This window comes from Manis pentadactyla, chromosome 8, assembly GCF_030020395.1.
Source record: "Manis pentadactyla isolate mManPen7 chromosome 8, mManPen7.hap1, whole genome shotgun sequence".
NCBI lineage: Eukaryota > Metazoa > Chordata > Mammalia > Pholidota > Manidae > Manis > Manis pentadactyla.
The window spans coordinates 126,400,332-126,425,822 of record NC_080026.1 but is presented as its reverse complement, the minus strand read 5'-3'; the positions used below and the strand labels follow the sequence as shown (position 1 = coordinate 126,425,822).

The 25,491-nt window shown below is 38.5% G+C and overlaps 1 protein-coding gene across 5 annotated transcripts in view; it reads right to left on the bottom strand.

Annotated features, from left to right (window-relative positions):
• ATRNL1 (attractin like 1) overlaps positions 1-25,491 on the bottom strand; it is a 750,424-nt gene that overhangs the window by 95,914 nt on the left and 629,019 nt on the right. For 3 of the 5 annotated variants that reach the window (XM_036898415.2, XM_036898416.2, XM_036898419.2), the window contains one exon: positions 5,321-5,435. The exons of 1 other annotated variant lie outside the window; for it this stretch is intronic. In XM_036898415.2, the coding sequence (XP_036754310.2) occupies positions 5,321-5,435 (115 nt within the window). Of the gene's footprint in view, positions 1-1,580; positions 2,655-5,320; positions 5,436-25,491 lie in introns of those variants that run through there. One more of the 5 variants, XM_036898414.2, reaches the window with a different exon arrangement.

Below are 25,491 nucleotides of genomic sequence, written 5' to 3'. Positions count from 1 at the left end.
TTTTAATCCCTTGTAAAATGGGGCAATATGTACCATCTATATCTTTCAAACATGCTGAGAAGATGGTAACCAGCCTTTACTAATAGACTTATTAGGGAATTTTTTTGAATTTAAGGAGTGGTGCTAATTATTTTTAGTCCTAATGAACAAGAAATACATAAGAATATAGTTTCTTGACTGCTCCTGTGCAGCTGAAAAGATAAGTTGAGGTACCACTTAGAAACAACCTTCCTACCTCAAACTGGGGTGACTTAGGATAATTGGTAGTTGAACTGTGTATAATGGGGTTGGAGTGAAATGCAGTCTAAGAATCTAACCCAATCCCTTTATTTTAAACATGCAAAAATAAGACCCAGAGATTCAAGACTTGCCATGGCCACACAGCTAGTTGGTGTCAGAGCTGGATCTACACCTCGGGACTTGTGACTCCAAGTGTGCAGCTCACACATACAAGTGTTAAGTTCTTTTCCTACAATTGCATGCCCCTCATTGGTATTATACACACTGAATCATAGTTTCATTAACAGATGTGTTATGGCATGCACATATTTGCATTTTACCAAATTTATGGAGTTAAAAACCAGGAAAGATAAATCTATCATTCTTACAATGCTAAGCAGAAGCCTCCAGGTCCTTCCTCTCTGACTTTGGATATAAAGCTTTCTCAGGGCTAAAGGCTATCCACAATACCCTGCACCTTTCTGCAGAGAAACACTGTGATGAGGGAGAATCATGAGAGGGTGGCCTTGGCTCTGAATTGTGGTTCACTCACTCACTAGCTGTATTGGCCTTGGACATGTCATTTAATCTCTCTTGAGTTTTAGACTTTATTTGTAAAACTGGGGGAAAAAATAGCTATTTTTCAGTCATTAGGAGTGTTAAACCATGATTGTATATAAAGAACCCAACACAACACTCAGAATTACTAGCTGTCCTCCTACTTCTTTTCATTTAATTAAACCAAGGTCTTTTTTGGTCATCATTACCCATGACACTGTAGGGAGACTATCATCTTAAACATTATACAATATTCCTAGATTTTTCAAAATAATCTGGTCATCCTGCCAAAACTTCTAAGTCTAAAGAAAAAAAAATCAAAACCTCAGACTTTCCAGCAATATTCTTCCTGGTAGTGTTAGAGGCAATCAAAGATGAGGCCATATCAGGGCAAAATTCTACTTTCAGGTGAAGCACATAGCTCCTTTTTGGCATTGGATGTTTGGGCCACTGGGGTCTTTAATTCAGTGAAAAAAGTTAATTGTTTAGTAGTAAGAATCTGTAAGCTATGACATCCATAATCTTCCATCACAACATGGCAACAATCATTATCTTTTTCAATTTATGTTTCTGAAGAGTTCTGTTTACTTTGTCCACATTTCATCTTAACGTGACTCTGAAATGCTGGGGAACCTTGCTATCCAGGGTGCCTGGAGCTGTTGAGTGCCGTGCAGCAGAGTTACCTGATGGGCCCTGTTTTCATGGGGATGTCAGTCTTTCAACAACTTTGAGGTCAGAAGAAAGATGGCTGCATGGTGTACATACGTCAACAGCAGAATTAACCCAAAGACTCTGGCATGGTTAGCAGTGGTTGCTCACAGAAAATGCAAGAATGAAAGAGCAGGTTTTCGGGGCAGGGGAGCAGGGAACCTAATTAATCCAGTGCCAGGAATGCCAAAAAGCCTATTTAATATCTTTTGCTTTTACTCTTCTAGGCCACCTAGAGGGAGAATTGCTCACAGACACTTAAATTCATTACATTAAAGAGCAAAAAAAACCCACACAAAGATTAATGCATGGGCTGCTCCAAAGGATGAGTCTGCAGTTATTCTTTCAACCTCTGTTACTATGGTGGTCATGGAAAACACTTCACACATTTTAGACAGACAGACACTAAAAGGGCTGTATTTAATTATTACTTGCTGAGAGATAGTGAGCAAAGTCCAAAGACAATGTCATATTTAAAATTTTAAAGAATCACTAGTGGCTACTGAAAAGAGATGGCCAAATCTAGAACCTGTATGTTTCTGAATTACTCATTTGTTAGTGCTGAAATTCAGTTTCTGAGAGAAAACCAAGCTCATTCTACCTTCTCCATATCACCAAATTCATCCTTGTCTTCTTATTCATGGTAATAAAGAATGCATTATGAAAAGCATCACTCGACATTTGGGAAGCTACATTTCAAAAAAGGGCCTGATGAAAAGTTTTGAGACTGCAAAGGGCTGCAACAGAACTTTTAATCTAATAATTAATGCAGATTAATCGTTGACTACCTATGCTAACATTTGGAGACATAAATAGCCCAACAGCCAAGAGAAGAGTCCTGGTACCCTGTCCTTCACACAGTGGAGATGAGGTCAGGAGTCTGCCAATGAGACTCCTCCTGTACCTCCTTCTCAACTCCCTAAACCTCTAACCCTGCACCAGTACTGCAGGAGGCACTTCAGAACACAGGGGTCCTAGGAGAGCAATGTGGGAGACAATGAGTGGATTCTATCTAATCACTCATTTGATTGTATCTCATTGAGGTTTGTAGATGGAAGTAGTTGCTTAAGGTCATGTTTCCCAGGTCTCCTATCATCATCACTGAAAGCATTTGTGGACTGCTTTCTGCTTGGACGACACTGTGATACACAGGCACACAGACAGACTTCCTGTAAAGATAGTCGATGGGCCAAACTCTAGCAGTGGGATAACCAATGTTAATATTTCCTTCCCAAGAGTCAGTATGGTTCCCAAATAATCACTGGAATGTATTTCCTCTCAAATTTGGATGATGCCAGGTTGTTTTCATTGTCTGTGTATACATTAAATATCTTGATGAAGAGTGGAAAATATAAATCCTTTAGTTTGTACATGGTGTCAGCATTTGACTTGTTCAGGGAAAACCTAGATACGAACATTAGAAAACTTCTCTCTACAGGTACACCATTTTTTATGGCAGTGAAGTCAAGAGTTGTTTATATTTTATTGTTTCCAAACATGTTACCTTAAAAAAATTTCAGACCTATAGAAAAGTATAAGGAATTTTATAATGAACATGAGCATTCCTATCACCTGGATTCTACCATTAACATTTACTTTACTTCCTTTTTCATGAATCTTTCCATCTACTCATCCTACTATCCATCCATCAGTATCATATGTTTTAATGCATTTCAAAGAGGCAGCAGCCAGCAGATAATGCTGTACTTTGAAGGAAAAGAATCAGTCTTCCTACTCCTATAAGGAAAGCTGGAAAAAATTTATTGCTTTTTTTTTTTAAATGAAGAACAAACTCATCCTGAGTTACGCACACAGATTTCAACAATTCATCCTATGGGCTCTGTAAAAAGTATGCTAAGTTAACTCAAGGTTTTATCTACCTGTATCAACCCTATAGACATTTTCAGTAATCCTCCAGATGTCTGGCTTTATGGAGACTGGGCTGTACATTATAAATAAGCTCTCTGCTATAGATCATCAGGAAAAATTACCTGGAATGTTAGCAATAAGTATTTTTTGTTCTTTTGCTTTCTACTCGAGTAGCTTCCTAATTATTCCTTGAGTGTAGAAATATAGAGATTTCTATGTCTCAATTCCCTCATTCACAAAGTGACTTTTCTTAATATCTGTCATCCAGGTTTGTCATGAGGATCAAATGTGAAAAACAGGAAAACTTTGTAAAGACTAAAGCATGATGCATATCTAAGACAGCATTATCGTTAGTAATCCTAAGACATCTGCAATAAAACACAGCTGAGGTAACGGTCTGCTCTGCTTCTTGGCTCTTGCAGATCAGTCAGGAAGATTCCAAAGGTTAAAGGGACAGAGTATTGGCAGTTGCCTTCACTCTGCCCATCAGTACGTCATCTTGTCAAGGATCTAGAAGAACCTTGGTGTATGTCACAGAGACTTGTTTTCATTAGTGAAGTGTTTGTTTTGGAAATCATCCCAGCCTTAAAACAATAATTCCATTAGCTGAACACAGTACCCATAATTACCCATCTTCTCTGACCAATGCCAAACTATCCTACTTACTGCATCCCACTTACCTTGGTGGTTCTGAAAAGAGAAGAGCAAGGCACTCACTCAGTGTATGAGAAGGTATATAGAATGTTTATTTCTTTGAATAAACAACTACAAATGAACTTTGGGTAGAAATTCCTGCAATAAGATATCATCAGCTGCCATAAATGACAAGTCTAAAGGTAATGGGAACCTGCTGGTCCCATAGGGAAAATTCTGTTGCACAAATATCTTAATTTTACAAGGTATAAAGTAGTGTAGCTTCCATTTTTGTGTCTGGTTGGACACAAATCAAGAAAGTGGGGAGCAAGGTCAAAGCTAACTAGGGAATCAAGAAAAGATAAAATAAGCAGAGAGGCAAGTTCATCATCAATTATTGTTATTGAGAACCTACCAGATCTCTGGCACTTTATTTTATGCTTAAGCAGAAGTGAAGCGAAAGATAAATTTGAAATCACCCTGACCCTCAAAAAGCACACATTTCATTAAGAGTTGTATAAAGAAAACAATCAGGAGATGGAAAAATTTGAAATTGTAAGCAGATGGAACAGGCTATGTAAAAACGAGAGAAATAAGCATGGTTTATGCTTTAATTATGTTATACTCAACGCTGAGCATGTTTACAATGTGGACAATATGACAGCAATGTGAAGATCTCTGAGAAGACACATATAGTTGTCCCAAAATTCAAAATACACTCTTTATGTAGGAAAAAGAGAATCAGAGGCAAAGGTTGGCTATGCCCATCTAAAGGAGAGGATTTCCTGGTCTATGAAACCCCCAGTGTGGTGCTGACAGCAAGAAGATACCTTAAACATACTTAGAGCATTGCATCAAGCTATCAAGCTCTATGCTGCTAAACATTCTAAACATGCAAATGAGTCCCCTAATTTGGCTCCATATTTATGAAACAAACTTCTAATAACTTGGCATCCTATATGATACACATACTGTGAGAAAAGCAGCTGCCCAAAGGGCTAAGATTTTGTTTGCCCTGATAGATTTCTCACTGTAGGCATAACAAAAAATCGGGGTGTCTGTGTAAACATACATACATGTGTATACTATATACAAAGTCACACACACACAGATATTCAACATGTATTTTTAAGAGAAATACTGTCAAATCTAAGTATATAGCAATGCAGACTTCTAGCTATTTGAATAACAGTATGTATTCTAACAAAATTTTACCATGCTTTAACTTAGAACCATGTAAATATCTTTACCATACTATTTGGCAATACTGTTTATGCCTTCTATGCAGTCTACCTGTTTTGCTTAACTGCTGATGGCTCCTCATTCATCTTACCTGACTGCCCAGGGGGAGGGGCACCTGATGATCCTCGTGGTAGACAAAGAAACACAGTCAGAACAGCAGCTCTGTTCCCAGCACATGGTTCAACGGCTATCGGTTTGGGCGCCCCCTGAGAAAGAAAACCCATTTTAAATATATGTAACATGACACTACAATTTTACTTTTCTCCTATCTGTATCAGTCAGTTAAACCGTACATTCCTTGTGGTTGGGGACGTACCATGTTTCATTACTTTAAATAGTTTGATTGAATATGTTATTGTAGTAATATGTAGTTTTTTGTAATGGTGGTCATTAACATTTAGGAAACATTTTTCTTGAGGAATTATATATGTTGGTACATATTTTTTTATAATTTTTGAAAAGCATTCTGCTCTGTTCTTTTTCTGCTTGTTTTTTAATAGACTTTATTTTTTAGGGAAGTTTTAGGTTCACAGCAAAAAAATTGAGAGGAGGCTACGGTGATTGCCACATACCCTCCAACCCACACATGCATTGCCTCCTCCATTATCAGTGTCCCCCATTTATTACATTTATTACAAAAAGTGATACATTTATTACACTTGTGAACCCATAATGACACATCAATATCAACCAGAGCACAAAGTTCACATTAGCATATTCACTCTATAGGTTTGGACAAACATTTAATGATGTGTATGCACCAGTGGAGTACCAGACAGTGGAAGTTTCACTGTCCTAAAATATCCTTGCTCTGCCTGGTCATCCATCCCTCCCCATAGTTGCTGGAAACCAGTGATCTTTTCACTCTTTCCATAGTTTTGCCTTTTCTAGAGTGTCAAGTAGTTGGAATTATACAGTACTTAGCTTTTTCAGATTTACTTCTTTTACTTAAAAATATACATTTAAGGTTTCCCCATGGCTTGTCATTTCTTGCTAGCTCACTTCTTTTTAGTACTGAATATTATTCCATTATCTGGATGTATCATGTTTTATTTATCCATTCATCTACTATAGCACATTTTGGTTGCTTCCAAATTTTGGAGTAATGAATAAAGCTGCTATAAACATCCAGGTGAGAATTTTTGTGTCGGTACAAGTTCTCACCTCCTCTGAGTAAATATCAAGGAGTATGACTGCTGGATTGTATGGTACCATGTGTCATCTTAACTCTAAATCCGGGCATAGTGCAAATGCATAATAGCCCTAATTTGAATAAATGAATGTATTTCACCATATTTGATGTATAGTCTGTAAGCCACCAAGTTATATAACTTCTGTTGTTTTTCCACAATGATTTCCTCTCACTAATGATGAACTACAAAACACAGTTTATCTAATTAAATTCTCACAATCCAAAATATTCTGTTGGCATATCTTTAATATCACTTCAGTGAAATAGATATGTAATAATCACCCACCAATTCACTTGTATAAATAATTTGACTTTTGGAATAAAATAGAATAAATGAATATATAATGATCATAACAGTAATAGTTGGCATTTTATTAAGTACTTACTACAGATTAAGTGTTCATGACGCTTTTCAGATATTAACTTATTTAAATCTTACAACCACCTGGTAAGATGAGAATACTGAAGCAAGATGTTAAAAAACTTGCTCAAATTTAGGAAACTAGGAAGTAGCAGGGCTGGGATTTATGCACGGGGACAGGCTGTCTCCTGAGTTCATGTTCTTAACCACACAAAGCAGTTTATCATATTCATGCAAGGACAAGCACACAGGTACTCACACACATTCACATGTAAACACACATGCAAGCATACACATGTGGACACACACTCCATGTACATACCGGTATGCACTAACACACACAAGGAATTTGCATTCAAATGCAATGTCACCTTTGCAACAGTAAGGATACTGCCTAAGAATGGTGGTTTCTTCTATTTCACTCAAGAAACTGCAGGTTAGACATGGTTGACATATCAAAGCAACATGTATGCATCAGGGCAAAATTAAATGGAAGGAAAAATACCATTGCTTTAATTATTAGAACAAAGTATTTGTTTAGTTTTTCTCTGCTGATATTTGAACTTTTCAGAAGAAATAGACCTATGTGGTCATTCACCTAGGATATTTTAGAATACTCCCATTTCCAGAAAGTTTAATGAGGCATTAAAGATAAAATATGCCCCCTTTCATGTAAAACTTAGACTGAAATTTCTGGTGACAACGGTTTTATGTGGTTATAAAGGATTTCTCCTTTATAGCAACATAAATCTCATGTTTTAAAATTATCCTCATACAGTTACATTTTGGAAGTTTTCAATATAAAGGTGAAAGTGACCATGGTGGTAGAAATAAGGGCATAAAAATTTTCTATGAAAATGCTGTAAGCCATGTTGCAATACTTGTATCAAGTTACATGATCTATGGTTTTAGGCTTTAATGCTTACATTTAATTTAACAGACTTATTTTTGAAAATGTTAAGTCAAAATCAGCATAAGTACATAGATATTCTCCAAGGATGTAAATATTTAGATAATAGGCTCATCTCATTCCAAGGCAAAAGGAAAAATACTATGAATGCTTTGAATCATATTTCTAGGCTTCTTAAATTAAGTCTAATTTAATAAATGCAAAGTATATGTAAAGGTCAATTGGCTACAATATATGAAGAGAAAATCAAATACATTCAATTTAAATGATGGCAGTACATTAGAAATACCAAAAGTTTTTTTAATATGTCTAAGAGATAATTTATCATTTCTACCAGGAGGCAAGGTTTCTTTGTTGTTTGGTTTAAGCTCTCGCTGCAATAACTTGCACTTTTTGAAATATCCAAAGTCACATTAAAATACTTGATCACAAAAATTAGAAGTTGATGATTACAACAAACAAAATAAAACAAAAAACAACCAGTTTAAGAAACGGCTTCTTGGTTTAAGGGATTTGGAAAAACAACAATTTGAGAGTCTATCAGTTGATTGTGTTGTCAGGCCACCTTTCTGCTGTTTTTAACGCTAGAAGAAAAGATTTTGAACATCAAAATGCTGATGCCAAGAGCACGAACTGCTAAAGTATAACTGTAAATTTCAGGTGGAAAATGGCTTAATTATTTAATACTTTAAACTTCAGAGACTCAGCAACAGATACAGTATAGTAAAAAATTGTGGAAAAGGAATTATTCTTGTATTGAAGCTACTTCTGTAAAATCTTCCTTAAAATAATTCTCTCACTCTTTTCTACTGCTAATGTACAGGAAATATTCAGAAATTTCATTATATCAATAAATTCTATGAAAGGAGATTATAATTCTATTTTGAAGTCAAATTGGCTTACAACTTTGTCTATTTTTAGCTATACAATATTCATAAAAGGATATTAGCAAAAACATGAATTATTCATTATGTTTAAACTATTAGTGACTAGCACAGCTCTTTGATATTTCTGGCAGGAACTCACATAATTTAAAAAATTATTTCCACAGAATCTGCGGCAAATATCACTTTCCACAAGGAATTTTAAATAAAAGAGAGATACTTGAAAGCACTTGAATTTTGCAACAGAAGACAGCAAAGCCCCACAAATATCTGTGATACCTTGAGGTTTGCCAGTTGTTTACCAATAAATACATAACCATGAATCAAAATCATTTCACAATCACATAACATGTTCTCTGAACTGTATAATTTATTATGCATTTTCCAGGGCCGCCTTTGAAAGAGATAAGGCACAGGTTTGTTTGCCCACAGCACTCAGCCACTATGATTTACTTCTGGCATTTTCATATTTGTTGTACCACACGGCTGTGCCAGAAAACATCACTGACAGTTACGTAATTAGCGGCCCTTGTTTATTAAGCACACAGCGCTTTCACGAAAGACTATTTTGTTCACTCGAGTGTTTTTGAAACTACTGTACTCATGTTTTCAAGTTGTCTTTGGAGGCAACAATTCTATGTTAAACTCTTTCCATTTTTCAACTATTAAAGACAAGCAAGTTACCAGAAAACTTTCTGGAATCATAAGGATTTTCAAGATTACAGTTGTTACAATTCATAATGACATGTTCTGAAATTGACTTTTGTGGTTCCAAAGTAGGACCTTCAAACTCAAGTTCCTTCAAGGTTCAGGGTGGTAACTTAATAAGCACTAGCATTTACTAAGTGCTTACAACATGCCTGTGCTATGCTACGTGTTTATCTGGAGTAATCCTACCCCATGAGGTAGGGACTATTCCCAGTTACAAATGATGAAACTCAAGTTCAAAGAGTTTAAGTCACGTAACTAAGGTTGAAGACCTGAGGGTGACAAAACCAGGATTTGGAACAAAGTAGTCCATCTTCTGAGCTTGTACATTGTGGGTAAAACTACGATATTTCCAGAACCTCTCGCCTGGCTTTAGTGCATCACTATACAATTAGGTGTTTCCAAGGGGTGGAGAGAAGTAGTCCATCGCCATGTCAATAGGTTAATTACAACGGCAAGTGACGGCTTATCTGGACTGGAGAGGTTGGCTGGGGGTCTGTTCTTCTGTAGCCTGGTCGAGAGAGACACAGGGGAACAGAAGTGGACTGCTTGTAAGAAATAAACGGTTTTCTCCCACTTTATTTCTCCCTTTGGCTGATTTTGGTTTCAAAGGTATTTTGCCCCAGGATTTTCCCCCCAGAGTTATATATGCCCAATCACTATGCATATGGTCTATATTAGGTAAGAAGGTGTCTTAACTTCTAGAATAAGACATAAAAAATGCTGAGTCCTACAGTGAACTGAAATGTGCAAAATTTACTGAAAGGCATTAAATCCCCAAATTTTTGATGCCAAAAGAATATCTCTGGGCCCAATGGTCTGAGGGCTCCAAGATGACATTACAGGGTTGCCAGCCTCTTGGGTCTACTTGTCAAACCTCATCTTTTATTCTGCACAAGTTCCAAGTTTTTGTCAAACTTGTAAGTGTTCACTATCCTTCAACTTAGCCCAGGGTCTCCAGAATCTGTGCCTTTTTCATTCATAATATTCCTACTGTTTAGGCCTTTTGGTAGGTCTTTAATTTTCCTAAAACCATATAGCCCTCAAAATCAACTCATCCATGAAGACCTCCCTGGCCTGAGGCATTTAGTTTTTCCTGTAGTTTTTTAATTGTACCTTTTATGGCCCTCTTCATTTTCTACCTTGAATGCCCCTTGAGTAAATGTCTATTTTCACTAGAACAAAGTCTTCAAGAGTAGGTCCCTCAGTTTCTTATTCACATCTATGGTCCCTGTACTCACTTCCTCTCTTTGAAATGCTAAGCACAGGCTGTGCCACCTTTGGGGGACTTATGTCCCCTGATCTTTTACTATAGATATTGATGTGTATATTGTATGTCTCTGACAGATTGCTGCTCCTGCATGAGTCCCTGCAGGGATCATGCTGGATTCTCTTTGCCTTGTCTATAGCATCTACTACAGCGCATTCTTCACATGGTGAGTAAGTATATGAAAGAATAAATGAAATTGTCACATGGTGAGATAAATGGTAGGCATGACTCAGTTTCCATCCAAATTATGGATATTAAAGAGGTAATAACACACCGAAAAATAGTATTTGCTAACATCTGTTGAGTACTTACTAGGTGCCAGATACTGTGCTAAGCATTTAACACACATTATTGTGTTATTTTCTATTTTATACAGATGAAGAAATTGAAATTCAGAGAGGTCAGATAATATTCTCAGGGTAACATAGCTAGAAAAGGGACAGCTCTAGGATTAGAACTCAGATCTGTTTGATTCTAGTATCTTGGTTCTTAACCATTATATGGTACTGCAAAAATATATATATAGTGTAAGAAGTCAAAGGGTCTCTCATTTTCTCAGCTTGGCTGTTAATAGTAGGAACAAACTTAAGATATCAGTTATAAAAATTATAGGCATACTTGCCCCATTTCTGACTAGGGTTCAGAACACTTGAATTCTTGGACCAGCTCTGCTAATATCCAGCTGTGTGAACTTGGGCATGTTACTAAGTTTCCCTAGCTAGAAAATGAATAAGTAGGTCGTATCATTTTTAAGGTCCCTTTAACATTCTGTGACTATGATTTATGTACAACCTCCAGAATATGTGACATACCAATATCTAATACTTTGTTTAAGTACATTGAAATTTGAAATTTCCAACCCTTAGTAATTTTTTTTCCTGTTCAGGTACTTTAAGTGACACATCTAATTTTTAAAGCACGTTATTATACCATATGATGAATACATCACGTAAGACTAAATGGCCACCATCTCATGCCAAAAAAGCAATTAGAAAATTGAATCAAGGAATTAAGGATTAATGTGGATATGTTCTACCTGTCAGCAGTAATAAGTGTTTTGACAAGGACAGAATAAAGTCTGACAGTATGCACAAATACTAATCTGATATATGAGTGAAATATTAAAAATGCAAACAACTGCACATTAATCAACTGCTAACATTTCCCTACTAAAACATTTCTAATGCTATTCTTATCAGAATCCGTCTATAAATAAAAATTAGTCTTTTTCAACAGCTTGCACAACTTGGTATTTGCAGTTTAATGAATGTTTATATTGATATGAAATTTAGTTTTTAGTCACATTAGTAAAATAGAATTAATTTACTGAGCATTGAATTAAGTCAGCCTGATGGCTTGGCTCACAGCTCATCAAGAGTGTTCATTCCATAGGAGCAACAAATACCAAGACTACAGATCTCAAAAACAGATTCTCTGACTTTGTTGTTTAGACCTGGGGAAAAAAAGAGTGAAAATCATATTCTTTCCTTATTTACTATTTGCTTTCCATGAAATGATACAGGTAAAAAAACATATAAGCTAGCTTTACTGGCTGGGAGAAGAATTCATATCAATAAAAGAAATCAAGTTGATGGACACTCTCAAAATCAGGGTTAAATTGCATTAGAAGCAAATTCAAAGAGAATAAAGCATTACATGTGGGAATAGGTAAAGGAATGAAACATAATATTCACAGAGTCAGTACGCTGCTCCTGAGCTTCTAAAGGTATTCTGATTGTAAACTTCATTTTCATAACATAGCAAATATTGTTTTCTTTGTTGAAATGCCTCCATGTTCAATCCCTGTTCACAATCTCTCGCTACACATGCACACTCATATACACACATATCTAAGGTATAGATCTATGGTATAATATCTGGTTTAACTGAGTTTTGCTGTTATTTTAATTGTGTCGCTCTGACTTGGGGAGTGAAAAGGATGGATTGTGTTAGCAGTAATTTTACTATGTATTTTTTATCATTTTTATTGAAATATAGCTTATATACAATATCATATTGGTTTCAGATGAATTACTTAGGTTTCATCAATTATTTACATTATTAACTGCTCACTATGATAAGAGTAGTTACTGTTATCATACAAAGGTGTTACAATATTAGGAGCTATATTCCCTATGCTATCTTTCCATCCTTATGACTAAATTAGTTTATAATTTGGAGTTTGTACCTCTTTATCCTCCTCACCTCTTCTCCCCCATGGTAACCAACCATATATTCTCTGTGTTTATGAGTCTATTTCTGTTTTCTTTTTTCAGAGTCTGCATATAAATGAAACCATATGGCATTCCTCTTTCTCTGACTGACTTATGCAAGTGTTGTCAAGGATGTGGAGGAAAGGGAACCCTCATACACCATTGGTGGGAATGTAAACTGGTGAAGTCACTGGAAAATAATACAGAGGTTCCTCAAAAAATTAAAAATAGAAAAACCATATGACCTAGCAATTCTACTTTGGGGATTTTACCTAAAGAAAACAAAATCATTAATTTGAAAAGACATATGTACCCCTATGTTTACTGCAGCATTATTTATAATAACCAAGATATGTGCCCATCAATAGATGAATGTATAGTTAATACATACACGTGATGGAATATTATTCAGCCATGAAAAAGAAAGTTTGCCCTTTGCAACAATATGAAAGGATCTAGAGGATATTTTCTTACTATCTACTTTTTTCACAGGTATTTTTCACAGCTATTTAGGCCCCAGAAAATGAGGATATTATTTCTTTTCGAGATACTATATAATTGTGTTTTTCCCTGAGTTGGTCAATAAATATGAATGCTAATAGGAGGTGACTTTGAACAGATTATATTTAAAAGTTGATTACTGATAGTATTTTTTAAATTTGAAATACATTATCTATTAAAAAACTGTCATAATTAGATTTTAACAACCGGTACTTTTCTCCAGTGCAAAAAGCAACCTAAATACTACATATATTAATTTCAAAATTGGGACTATCCTTTCTGACCTTGAAAAGTTCTAAGTGTGAGAGACAAATGTGCCCAACAAATCAGTTCACTTTCCATCTTGCTTAATCCCAGCCCTGTGCTTGTATTCAGACCATTCCATCCACCTAGACTACTTGCCAACATCTATCAGGAAGAAGCAATTCCAGGTCACCCTAGGCCATTCCAGAAACTACTCAATCTACTTTATCTCAACAATTAGGAGTAAATAATTTTTCCTATTGTAACCATTGAAAGGAAGTGTTATGTAGTGCTTAGGAAAACACACTTTTAACAACCACAGCCTGTGTTCAAGGCCCTGTTCTCTCATCCATCTAAATGAGAACTTGGTCAAATCACTTAACCTCTCTGTGCCTCAAGTTTCTCATCTGTAGACTTTCCCTGGCTCCTAAGACTGTGGTGTTTAATAAATATTTCATGTATAGTTTTTTTTCTTTCCCACGTGGTATACAAGGTAAATCTCTAAACTGTGTGACAAAAAGTTATAATCAGAAGTTCAATTTTTAGCGGATAGATATAAACCAGAACAAAAGTTAGAAAATCAAGACCTTGGTATTACTCCTCCAGCCCCAGGCTGGTCTATTCCAAAACACGTTATGTCATTAGTACAAAAGGTGACCTTAGCCATGCAGCTGAAAGAGCAATTGAATTGAAAAGGTAAACGTGCTCGGCCCCCTGCTGGCAACTTTTGGTAGTGTGCCCCATGAGTGCAGTGCCTGCCCTTGCATGAGGCCTTCTGCTCCATCAAGCTGACACAACTCTGAGGCAGTTAGAGTTAGATGCGCTCACAGAGCCCTGAGGGCGGCAGTGAAGGGAGGGTAGGGGGTACCAGCAGCTCCCTTGGGGCAGGATTTCACATTGCAGAGGATGAGTAGGAGTTCACTAGGAGAATAAAGAAGGATGGAGATTTCTGGCAGAAGGCAAAGCATGAATGCAAAGGTGCAAAGGCACATAGCTTGCTTAGAAAATGGCTAGAAATTCATTGTGGATCGAGCCAGGGAAGTGTTCAGTAACAGGGATGAGAGAAACACTGGGGCCTCCATGAGACAGGTCCCTCACCAACCTCTTTGCCCTCCTCTTGGCCATGACTGGGATTGCTACCACCTGCTCAGAAAGCCATGCCCAGATGCCCAGATGCTCAGACAAAACCCAACAGGTGCAGTGGATGATGAGCTTCTGTGCCACCTTCACCGAGACACGGTGTAAGTCACCCCAAGTGGACAGCAGCCTGCATTTCCCTTTCAGGAACTCACAGTGATCTTTCATTAAACTAGTGGTCAGACCTGTTATACTGAATGAACATTAAATTAAAACACTTATTTCTAAAACTTCAATCATAAAACTAAATCAAGAGGCACTGTGAAAACTGTCAGCAGAAAGAATAAAAGTGCAGATATGGCAATATTCTTAACGAGGAATCAAATGTTAATAGATCCAGCATAATAAATGTCTTTCCACTACAGTTATTATACCAATCACAGCTTATTATAAGTAACAGAAGCCTGGACAAAACTCTGAATTAAAGAGCTTATTTGACTTGTTACAAAAACATGTACATAATTACAATACAGGAAAACCTTCCAGGATTTAGAATTTTCCCAGAAAGCCTTAACCCTATAAGGACTAAGACTTGGCTATTTTAGGGTATTTTTAAAGATAAGTATGAAATTTCTTAAAATAAACATCTACATCTCTGCTTCTCAACCCAACTATAATATACTAAACATAATTTAACACTGTCTTGATGTCCTACTATCACCATTATGAATATCAGTTTTCACAATATGCTGAAGGTAACATGGAGTTGCAAAGGTATGTATGAATATGTACATTATAGCTATACCCCTAAGCCTTTCTTTTCTTTCTTTTTTTCCAAGAAACTACCACTATCAGCTTGTTTTTGCTTATTTATCTATTTATATAATGACAACCTAAAGACTGAGCAGCTGCCCATAGGTTATGGCCACTTTTCTGTTAAACCCATCAGGGATGCAAAGATAGACCTGACCTTCTTCTTAAGGGGTTTTCTCATCCTTCCCAATATCTTTTTTCCTGTTGCTATTAGTGGGCTGTGACCTGTCAGTATCATTTCAAGCACTGACTGATTTCTACATCACCAACCCCATGCACCACAGACATCTTGACAGTTTGTAACAATTCTCCTACATCCCTTGAAGTTCATGGGCATAGCAGCCTTTCTAATGTCAAGAATTTTGATAGTAGCATTTGGGAATAATCTTACTATAAAGTCTAGAAATATTTTTATTGGGCCAAAATGACTTGGCTGCACTTGAAACAGAGTCTGGTTCAAATCTTAGGGGATCTTGGGCAAATTATTTAACTTCTCTACACCTTAGTTTCTTCATTTGGAAAATAAGAGTTTGTAACACCAATCTTGCAGGGTTACTCTAAGGATTATAAAGGATAATATATGATTAAGGCATTTAGCATAGTATCTGGTAAAAAAAAATAGATGTTTAAATTTTTATATTAGGTCAAATTTCTAAGTGCAATTTTTGTTAGTCAAAACAAATTGACCATCAGCCATTTTATCTGACTCCAACCTAGCTCTCTTCTACTTTGTTTTGGTGACCCATGGCAGGGTAGTAAGGGAGATTATCATGAACACATCTTATCTTTCCATCCTGAGCACTTTCATTCTCTCAGACGTGGTTCCAAAGACAGGACCAATATCACACAGTCCCTGTGCATTAAAGTTAGAGCCAAGCTCCAACTTTGTAAGATGATAATTGATCAGTGCAATTGGTAGAAAGTTCAGGGGGCAAAAGCCACTTAAAAAATTAATATTTCACTGAAACCTTTCTGCTTATACAGCAAAAAGAAAACTATTTTATGGATGGACATGCATAGAAGATTCCTAAGTGTGCTTTTATGTGTCTCTGTGTGGCCAGGAAATCCTCTTTGCCCACTGTCTCTCTCACCATTTTTTGCTAGATTAAAATTTCCTTAGTTTTATAATTAAGATGGCTAAGAGAGAAGAAAAAGAGAGGAAAGTGAATAGTAGGCAGAGGATGCTTTTAGCAAAACCATGAAATTCTCATCCTGGCCACTCCCAGGCTCTCTGGAGCCCACAGGGCAGGCCTGCTGCCCTGAGACCTGAGATGTGTGGCCAAACTAAATAAATTCTTATAAATTCCTTTTAGCCTTTCCTGCAAATAATTTGATTGTGTGAACTCAACTACCTCATCAGAGCTTACTTTAGAAAATTAAGTATGTAAAAGTGAATAAAATATCTCTCCAAATATGCTTTTTTCCCCCAAAGTTCCTTTTTCAGTATGACTAAAAATTAATGGTCAGAGACTGTGTAATGATCCTTCCTCTGGTTTTACTCATGCTGCTTTACCAACTCCCTCTTGGTCTCACTAATTATCTGCTTGATTAAGCTTTGCAGAGCCTTCTGTCACTGGGTGTGGCCCCCTGCACACATATGGCTGCCTGTGTTCTCCTGAAAACGGACAGCACGTTAATTACAAGATTCATAGCACAAATGAAGATCCTATCAAGGAAGTAAATCTTGTTTATTTCCTCGCTTCGTTTCTGTAGCAGGTTGAATAGAATCCTCCTAAAGTTCGTGCCCAACCCAGAACTTCAGAACGTGACTGTGTTTGAAAACTGGGCCTTTGCCCCTGTAATTAGCAAAGACAAGGTCATACTGGATTAGGGGGCCTGGTGTCCCTATAATTAGAGGAGGGGCCGTACAGAGGTGACACTCAGAAAAAAACGCCATGTATGACAGAGGCAGAGATCGCAGCGATACAGCTACGGGCCAAGAAATGCCAAGGTTTGCCGGCAATCACCAGAAGCTGGGGAAAAGGCCTGGAACAGAGTCCCTCAGGGCCTCCAGAAGGACCCAGCCCTGCCGAACCTTTATCGCAGACTTCTGGCCTCCAGGACTGCGACGGGATATATTTTTGTTGTTTTAAGCCACCGAGTTTGTGATAATTTGGCTTGGCAGCAGTAGGAGAGGAATAGAGTCTCTCTAGTCACACGTGACCTCCCACAGAAGGGCCGGAGAGCACCCATTGGTTGCCGTCTTTTTCTGTTGTTCTGTAAATGATCCCGAAGTATAACCCTGAAATTGTGACTACTACCAATCCCTCAGGGCATTTCCCCTCTTTTGGGGTCATTCAAGCTGCTGAGAAATAAACCACTTATCACATAGCATGGCTAATGTCAACGGGAGAATTCACTTAGTTTAAGGGAGTTTTGCGGTCATCATAAAAGTGATGATATTCATAAAATTAGAAATACTCAATAACTTCTCCTTAGAATGTAGCCATGGTATATGTTGTAAGTCAAGTTTCCTAGGAAACAGATTCTGCGACTCCAAGATTTCTGTGGTTTACTGGGAAGTACCCTCAGGAACAACGTCTCTGTGGGGCGATGCAAGCAGAGACGGCTAGAGGGAGAACTTAACCTGTGAGGCAGAGGCTTCTGCCTGAGTGGGGTGGTCCTGCAGAGATACAGCCCATCACGGCGAGAGGCCAAGCCTCCCGACCACTCGGTGGACGTAGCCATCCCCAGGGAGGCGGCCCAGCTGCGAGAGAGGCAGCTTCTCTCAGCAGAGGGCCATTCCTGGAGAGGGACTCGGCTGCGAGCTGTGAAAATAAGAGGCTCAGTCCTGAAGGGGGATCTGGCATTTCCCAGCCCCTCCACAGTATTTGTAGTTCTAATACAAATGTCCTTGTTAGCTAGAAAGTGACTTTGGCCAGGCCCACATGCAACATGTTACAGTATAGATAAGGTTATTGGACATGCACACTTGAGTTTTTCCCAGGTTTGTGAAGTTGCTATAGTAATGCCATCACTAATCTTGCCATCAGAGTACTTGCTCTTCAGGGCCGTGACTTTCCTTTTTAATTTTCTTTCCTTGGCTAGCAACTCTAATGGCTGTTTTTCTCTTCAAAATAGAGCAAAAATTATGACCTCAGTGCTAACTCCATGGTTCAGTCAATAGTTTAAAGAACTGAGTAAGCATTGCTTACCCATTGCATTTATTTTTCAAAAGACTCAATGTACCTTATTTTTTGTTAAGTCGTGAAGCTTTCAGAGAAAGAGGTCACCCTTATTTTGCATACAGGCACTGTGGAAAATAAGACACTAATTAATATCACTGAATTTTTATAAAGTATCAAAAGGAATGGCATAGAAGCTACCAATTTCTTGTTTACATATTCTCTTTTTGTATATTGAAAATTTGTGTGTTTTTTCTCTAGTAATAATAATGGTTACTATTACTCATTAAACACTTATTATTTGCTGAGCACTCTGCTGGGCAGAGGGAGCAGCTCGACTAAAAAGCAGTTACTGGACACGGACACTGTGCCAAATGCTAAAATACGCTCTGAGTATTAGCAACATTATGAGATTTTTTGAATCCAGACAGTAAGTCTTATTGTAAAAACTACAAACAAACCAGATCCTTTGTGGGGAACATTTCCGTTAATTCCTTTAATACAAAGATCGCCTCCTCTCACATAAGGCAGGAAGACATATACCAGGGTACAATCCATACTCTGAAGATGGATACCTGATAGAGGGGTGAGGTGTAAGACAACAAAACTGTAGTGCTAAAATATAGATATCCAATTAGAGAAAAAACAACGATGATGCTTTACTAATACAGATGCCAAACCTAATACTAGGTCCATGTCTGCTGGAGATCTCATCTGCCATATTGCCAAACAACGAGTTGGCAGTGTCAGTTTTTTAGGCTAAAGCAATAACAAAGTAGATATTCTTTTAGAATTTATGATACTGGACAAAACTAATTCATTCATCTGACAGATACTTTTTAAATACATACTTTGAGTAGGAGTGTTCCAGACACTAGGCATAGAGCAGCGAACAAGACAGATAGGATCTTTCCCTTCATAAGTGAAAAGCACAGTTGAAAAACAAGTAAATATGTAACATAACATCAAAGAATAATAAGTGATAAGCAGTATCTTAGATCGACTAAGTTGGAGGTTTTAAGAGGGATGATGAGAGGTACATTAGAGAGGACAATCAGAAAAGCATCTTAGAGGAAATGAAATTTAAGAATGACCTGAATGAAGTGAGGGGGTGAAGCTATGTGAAATTTAGAAGCCAAAGAGTAGTTGCATTAAAGGCAAAGGTCCTCAGGGAGGGTTGGGAATGGTGCGTGCCAGCACCAGCAAGAAGACCAATGGATTGACTTGGGAAATGCAGGACTTGTCAAAGTGTGATCCTAAGTTAACACAGGGTGGAGGTTGTTTTCCAGTCTCATTTTGCTGCTTGGGTGCAAGACTGAATAGACAGAGAATTTGGCAAGTTGGGTTTAACCACATCTAAAGTAAGTATAAGAGGAGACAGAAGCAAGAGACAGAACCAATATACACAGGCAATACAAAGTAGAATAAGCAGGAAATTAAGACCATGAGGGAAGTGATTGCCATTGAAAAAGTGGTTAGGGTCTGTGGATTGGAGGTCCCAGTGGAGATCAAAGAGTTTTTGAAGTAGAGGTTACAGAGTAAGTAAGCTGGAAATACAGAGGGTAGGACTCAGAGAAGAGAATATATGAAATCAAATTTCATTTGGAGGCAAGATGGCATAGTAAGGAGCTAGAGAAGTACATGCCCCACCTGCAGGTGTAATGGCTTGAAGGGTATGGGAACCGCCCCTTGGCCTGCAAGTTAAGTAGGTTCCTCAGGGAATAGCCAGGTTTCAATTAGAGTAAAAAGAACTTCAATTGGTAGAAAAGGCTAAATATACAGGGGTTTGCCTAATGACACTGTGAGTTCTTGAAAGCGAAGTGGAAGTTTGAGGGTCAAGGAAAAAGTAGGCAATCAGTGCACAAAAGGAGAGGTACTGAGTGTTACAGATTCAGACAAGTATACTAGTAGAGAAAAGTGAGTTTCAGAAAGTTCAGAAAAAGTATAGGTGCAATTCCAACACTAGAGAATCTAAAATAATATGGCTCAAGGGACAGGAAAGTCTAAAATATGTAATCTAAAACAATAAAAGGGATAAAGAAGGGACTCTGTGAAGTTTCTAGTGGACGGCAGTAAGGTAGGCTAAAGTACACAATCTCAGACTCAACAGATCTGCCTGGCAGAGCAGGTTCTTGTTGCGGACCACGGATGTGGGGAATGGAGAGATGAAAGAGACAGCTGGCTCCTGGGAGCACAGAGAGAGCAGCTGATTTAACTCTAGAGAGGAGAGTGGTCAGTTCCAGGCAAGTCCAGTACGGGGGACGACTGACGTGCTTCAGCAGCCGGGCAGGGCACAGCCACGGAGAATCATCCCATCAGAAATATTTGCTCACAGTCTTCACAGAGAATCATTCAGATACTAAATAAAAGTGGTGAAGGGCAAGTCACAGCTTCTTCCAAGGCCGATCTTTCACTACAGCTTTAAAAGGCAATGCATTTTATACTACAAGCCGAAAGTCAAACAAATTACAATAGAGGAGGCAAGTTAAGTAGGCAACTGGCATAGGTCAGAGGTCACGAGCGCGGCTTCAGCTTCTGATCCAATGCTATCGTAGAGTCAATTTTTAACACTGTATGAACTTGGGTGCATTTCTTAACTCTCTGTGCTCAGTTTCCTCATCTGTAAAATGGCAATAATTATAGCAGTACTTCATCAGGTTGTTGTGAGGATATAAGTTGATACTTTTGAAGCATTTAGGACACTGCCTGGCATAGGGCAAGTGTTAACAAATGTTGACTATTGTTATTTTGTTTCGTCATTCTTTAATGGTCTATTTAACTTACCATACATTTGTACTCTAAAAATAGCTCATTGTATAACTCAGCCTAAAATTTCTAATGTACGATGGAATGTTACAGGAGTTTATATATGGCTCTAGTGTAACACAGACTTTGAAGAAGTGCTTGCAGGCAGGTTCTGGGTCCATCACACTGTACTAAGCAAAACTGAGTTTGAACCCTGGCTCTTCCAATTATAGATCATGTGACTTTAAGCAACAAGAGTAATATTTCTAGATCCCAGTCTCCTCAGCTGTAAAAAGGAAATAATGATAGTGCCAATAGTTCATAGGGTTTTTGCAATTAGTAAACCAGATAACCTATGTAAAGTATTTGGCATAGGCTAGGCATTCAATAAATGGCAGCTATATTATTATTTAGCCTTTCTTTTAATCCTTAACTAGAACCTTTAACTTGCCTGATTATAATTGAACATCATAAATTCTTAGTTTGTATTCCAGTTTCCCTTTTCTCCTTTCTTACATGTCCTGAAATAATCACACACAAAAAACCGCACTAAAATGAAATACTGCATCATGAAAATACTTGTGATGGTCATTTTCCATTTAGAAGGGAATTACCTTGCTACTTAAGTGCATCTCTCAACCATAGATCTTTGTACGTCGAAGCTACAATTCATGTTATGGTCAGAGCTGGGGCAGGGGCAGCTAAGGGTCAGTGGTCAGGTGAGAGGCAGGGTCAAAGCATTAGGAAGGGGTGGCTTTGAAGCCAGCAAGGACAGCAAAGAGAATGGGTAAAGGCAGTTGAGGGTTTACAAGTGATATACATAATACTAATGGCCATTTTTTGAGTACCCAAAGTTTCTCTTCCCTATGCAAGGTAAGAGGAATAATCAGAACTTCAAGCCAGGCCTGTAATGATTTTAATGCCTGTCTCTTTTTCCCTCTCTATCCGAGCACATAGAAGATACATCACAGGTGACTGCTGGACACATGGCCATTCAAAACTGAAGGCTCAGAACCCAGAGATTCTGTAAGATTTGAAAGAATGAGACAAGAGTAAAAAGAATGTCCAGCTATGAGGAAATATAGAGAGAACCTCCAAGCTTCTATCCCTCCTTCAGCACTGTCTTCTGGCTCTTGGTAATAAGAGCCAATCTTCCCAAAGGGCTGGTGGAGACAAGAGGCAACTGGCAGCTCCAGACCAAGATGAGGCTCACAGGGCAGCAGCCATCAGCTGCAACTAATTGTGCGAAAATCCTGTTTTCTTCCTTATTGAACCCTGGCTCCCAGACAGCCCTCTGACTCGGAGTACAATTTTATTTTAAAAAGGACCATGCCCCCTTCAAACAGAACTGAAACATTAAAAAAAAAAAAAAAGTACAAACCAATTTTTCCAATTCTAGTGACCCACAGTTCTAGAATTTTCCATGACCTTAGCTTTTTTCCCTTTATTTGCCTCATAAAAGGGAAGTTAGGACCTACTAATCTCTGTAAATAACTCTCTATTTTCTAAGATCATCTCAGAAGAAGACTATTTGAATAAGATAAAATTACTATTTGTCAGAGAATTCAATCATATTATTTTTCTAGGTGTTAGTTGTAAAGTTGCTTAATGCCTTTAGTTAAAAGCAAGTAGTTATAACAGTAATTTTAAAGTATCTCTTTCAGTAATCTCTACTGACTTTCTTTCTTGTTCTTTTTTAGCATCTAACAGTTGACAAAACTCTAGAATCTCACTTGAAAAAAGAAACCTCTCTTGACTCTTGTAGCTACTCTGTGGAGTGGTTAGAAGCATATTTACTATCCAAACTTTACAAATGGCCAGCTGGGCTCTGGGTGTTAAGAGTGTTGAGGACACAGGGTGGCTATGTGACATCAGCAGGTGCAAGCTGTGCACATGTCAGCACCAAGTTCTTGAGTCCTCAGAGCACAGGTTCACCCTTCCCAACAGGCCTGCTCTCTGTTCCACCTGATGCCAATGTCCTTGCAGCAAAGGAATGCCCCTGTCAGGTCCCACAGGCTCTGGGCTTCAACATGATTGTACATTTGTATGCGTCTATTAGAGACTTATCCTACTGATTAAAGAATAATGACAAATAAAATCTGTTGGAAGAAAACATAGATCTCCCGTTCTCTCCTCCTCTAACAGCTCTGTACACTGGTGTAAATATGAAGGATGTAGGAAGGAGAGGCTGAAGGGAGACGCGTGAAAGCAAGGAGGACAAGAGATGCCACCAAGGCAGGCGCAGCCCTGGGCCCTTGCACCCACTTCCTTCCTGGTAGCAAGCAGTCGGCCATGCCACTCAGCAAATCTCCCAGAGGCTACTGATCCGCCACAAGGAAAGGGAAACTAACAAGCAAGCATCAACAAACAAACCAATCCGGGGGTGTTTCTTGACCTACAAGGGAAATGCGGGGGTATTTATTTAAGAAAATGCCCTTAATATTTTTCACAAGATATGCATGTGGGAAATCTGTGAAGGAATGCGGGAGGGGGGAAGGAAGCGCTAACAAGGATGGCGGACGTGGCGAGGTGTCGGTCACAGCCGTGCACATGAAGGGAAAGCATGAGCTGTGTTCTGCGGTTTCTCATTTGCATATTTTCATATGAATCAGGGAAAAAGTCACTCAGGCAGGGAGCATGGACAGAGAGAAAGAGCTGACATCTGAAGGGCTGTCAAGAACCCATGTTCGCATGACCAGCCAGAAGCATCTACTTTTCCATGAAAAATGACCAGAAAGCTTTGGTCAAGGTTCCCTAAGGAAGAAAGTTCAGTTTGGAAGCTTCTTCAGTGTGTTTCCAAGCACTCCTGTTCCCATCTGAAACCTCCTCTGCAAAACAGTCCCACCTCTGTGCTTTTCATTTAAAAAACAATAGATTTCCAGATACCACAATATTTTCTGGCAGAGGGTCTACATCTATCTCACTCAATTTTAGGAATTTGTGAACATAAACCCAATTTGAACAATCATCACAACTCATCCCACTCAGGCAGATGGTCAGACTAAAGCCTCCAAAGCTTATTGCTGCTAAGTCTTGGGAACAAGACAGTCATTCAATAAATGTTTATTGAGCATAGCCTATGTGCAAGATACTGTAGCCAGACCAGATTTCTTATTACTCAGGGTACTGCTCCATATAATGAGGAGGTCGGTCTTGCTGAATTCCTAATGAAGAGATGCCTCAGATGTCACCTCAACCACTTCCAACAAAGTAAGGAGAATTTATTCTGGTTGTAACTCTAGCTCTGCATATTCGTAGGCCATGTGGCCAGAAGAATTAGTATTTGCTAAGAAAAAAAGCCTTGTGTTTGTACTTTTGTACCTCCACACAACAAATATTTACCGAGAACTTACAGTGCACCAGGCACGGCCCCCACGCAGCTAGAGCTACAGGCCTTCAGCAGCGTTAGGGCAGGAGAATTTTGCAGTGACAAAGGGTTATCTCGCCGCAGGTCTCCTGAGTATGTGATAGAAGCTAACCCTTCATGCAGTTGCTGTAGAATAGGGTCAGTCCCTGTGTAGAGTGTTTTACACAGCCCCGACGAAGATGAATTCCTACGGTGTGACTAAAATTATGAAGCATTAGTCATGTAAAGCCCAGATGGAGTGGGGCTATGGTGGCCTCTCTGCGTGCTGCTAAACGGCCTCAGAACTATTCCCAGGGTAATCTGACAAAGAGGCTGAACCGTCTGGGGCCATGTAGTGCTGACGCTTTTCTGCTTTAGCTCACAGGGAGTCCCAGACCAGAAGGAAAAAAATCTCCTGGCTCCCCAACTACAGAGCTGGATTCCTTGGTGGTATAAGATTGAGTGTCTTGGAAAAGGATATTCCTTTTTTTTGGCTTGAAAGGATATGCTAGCTCAGAGCACTGTGTTGCTCTGTTCCTGCTGCAAATAGGAGTGTTTTACTTTCTAAATAAAAAAAAATAAAAATTACTGAAAGGAAGCCCACTAAAATCTCCTGAGGAAGAAACTGCTGAAGTGGAAACCAATATAAACTTGATCATGTAACACAGAGCAAACCTTCCTAAAGTTCCTCTCCACCCACCTATGAGTCTCACCCTGAACAATCCCTCTCTGTGTTCTTCCCTATGGAAACCCCACCCAGGCTGGGGCTGCCTGCTACCTCACACTCTGCCCCACCAGGCGTCCTCCTGAAACCTTTGATGCCCTCAACTCTGGTCTGCCAAATTTTTCCCTTTTTTCCTAGAGGATGGAAAAT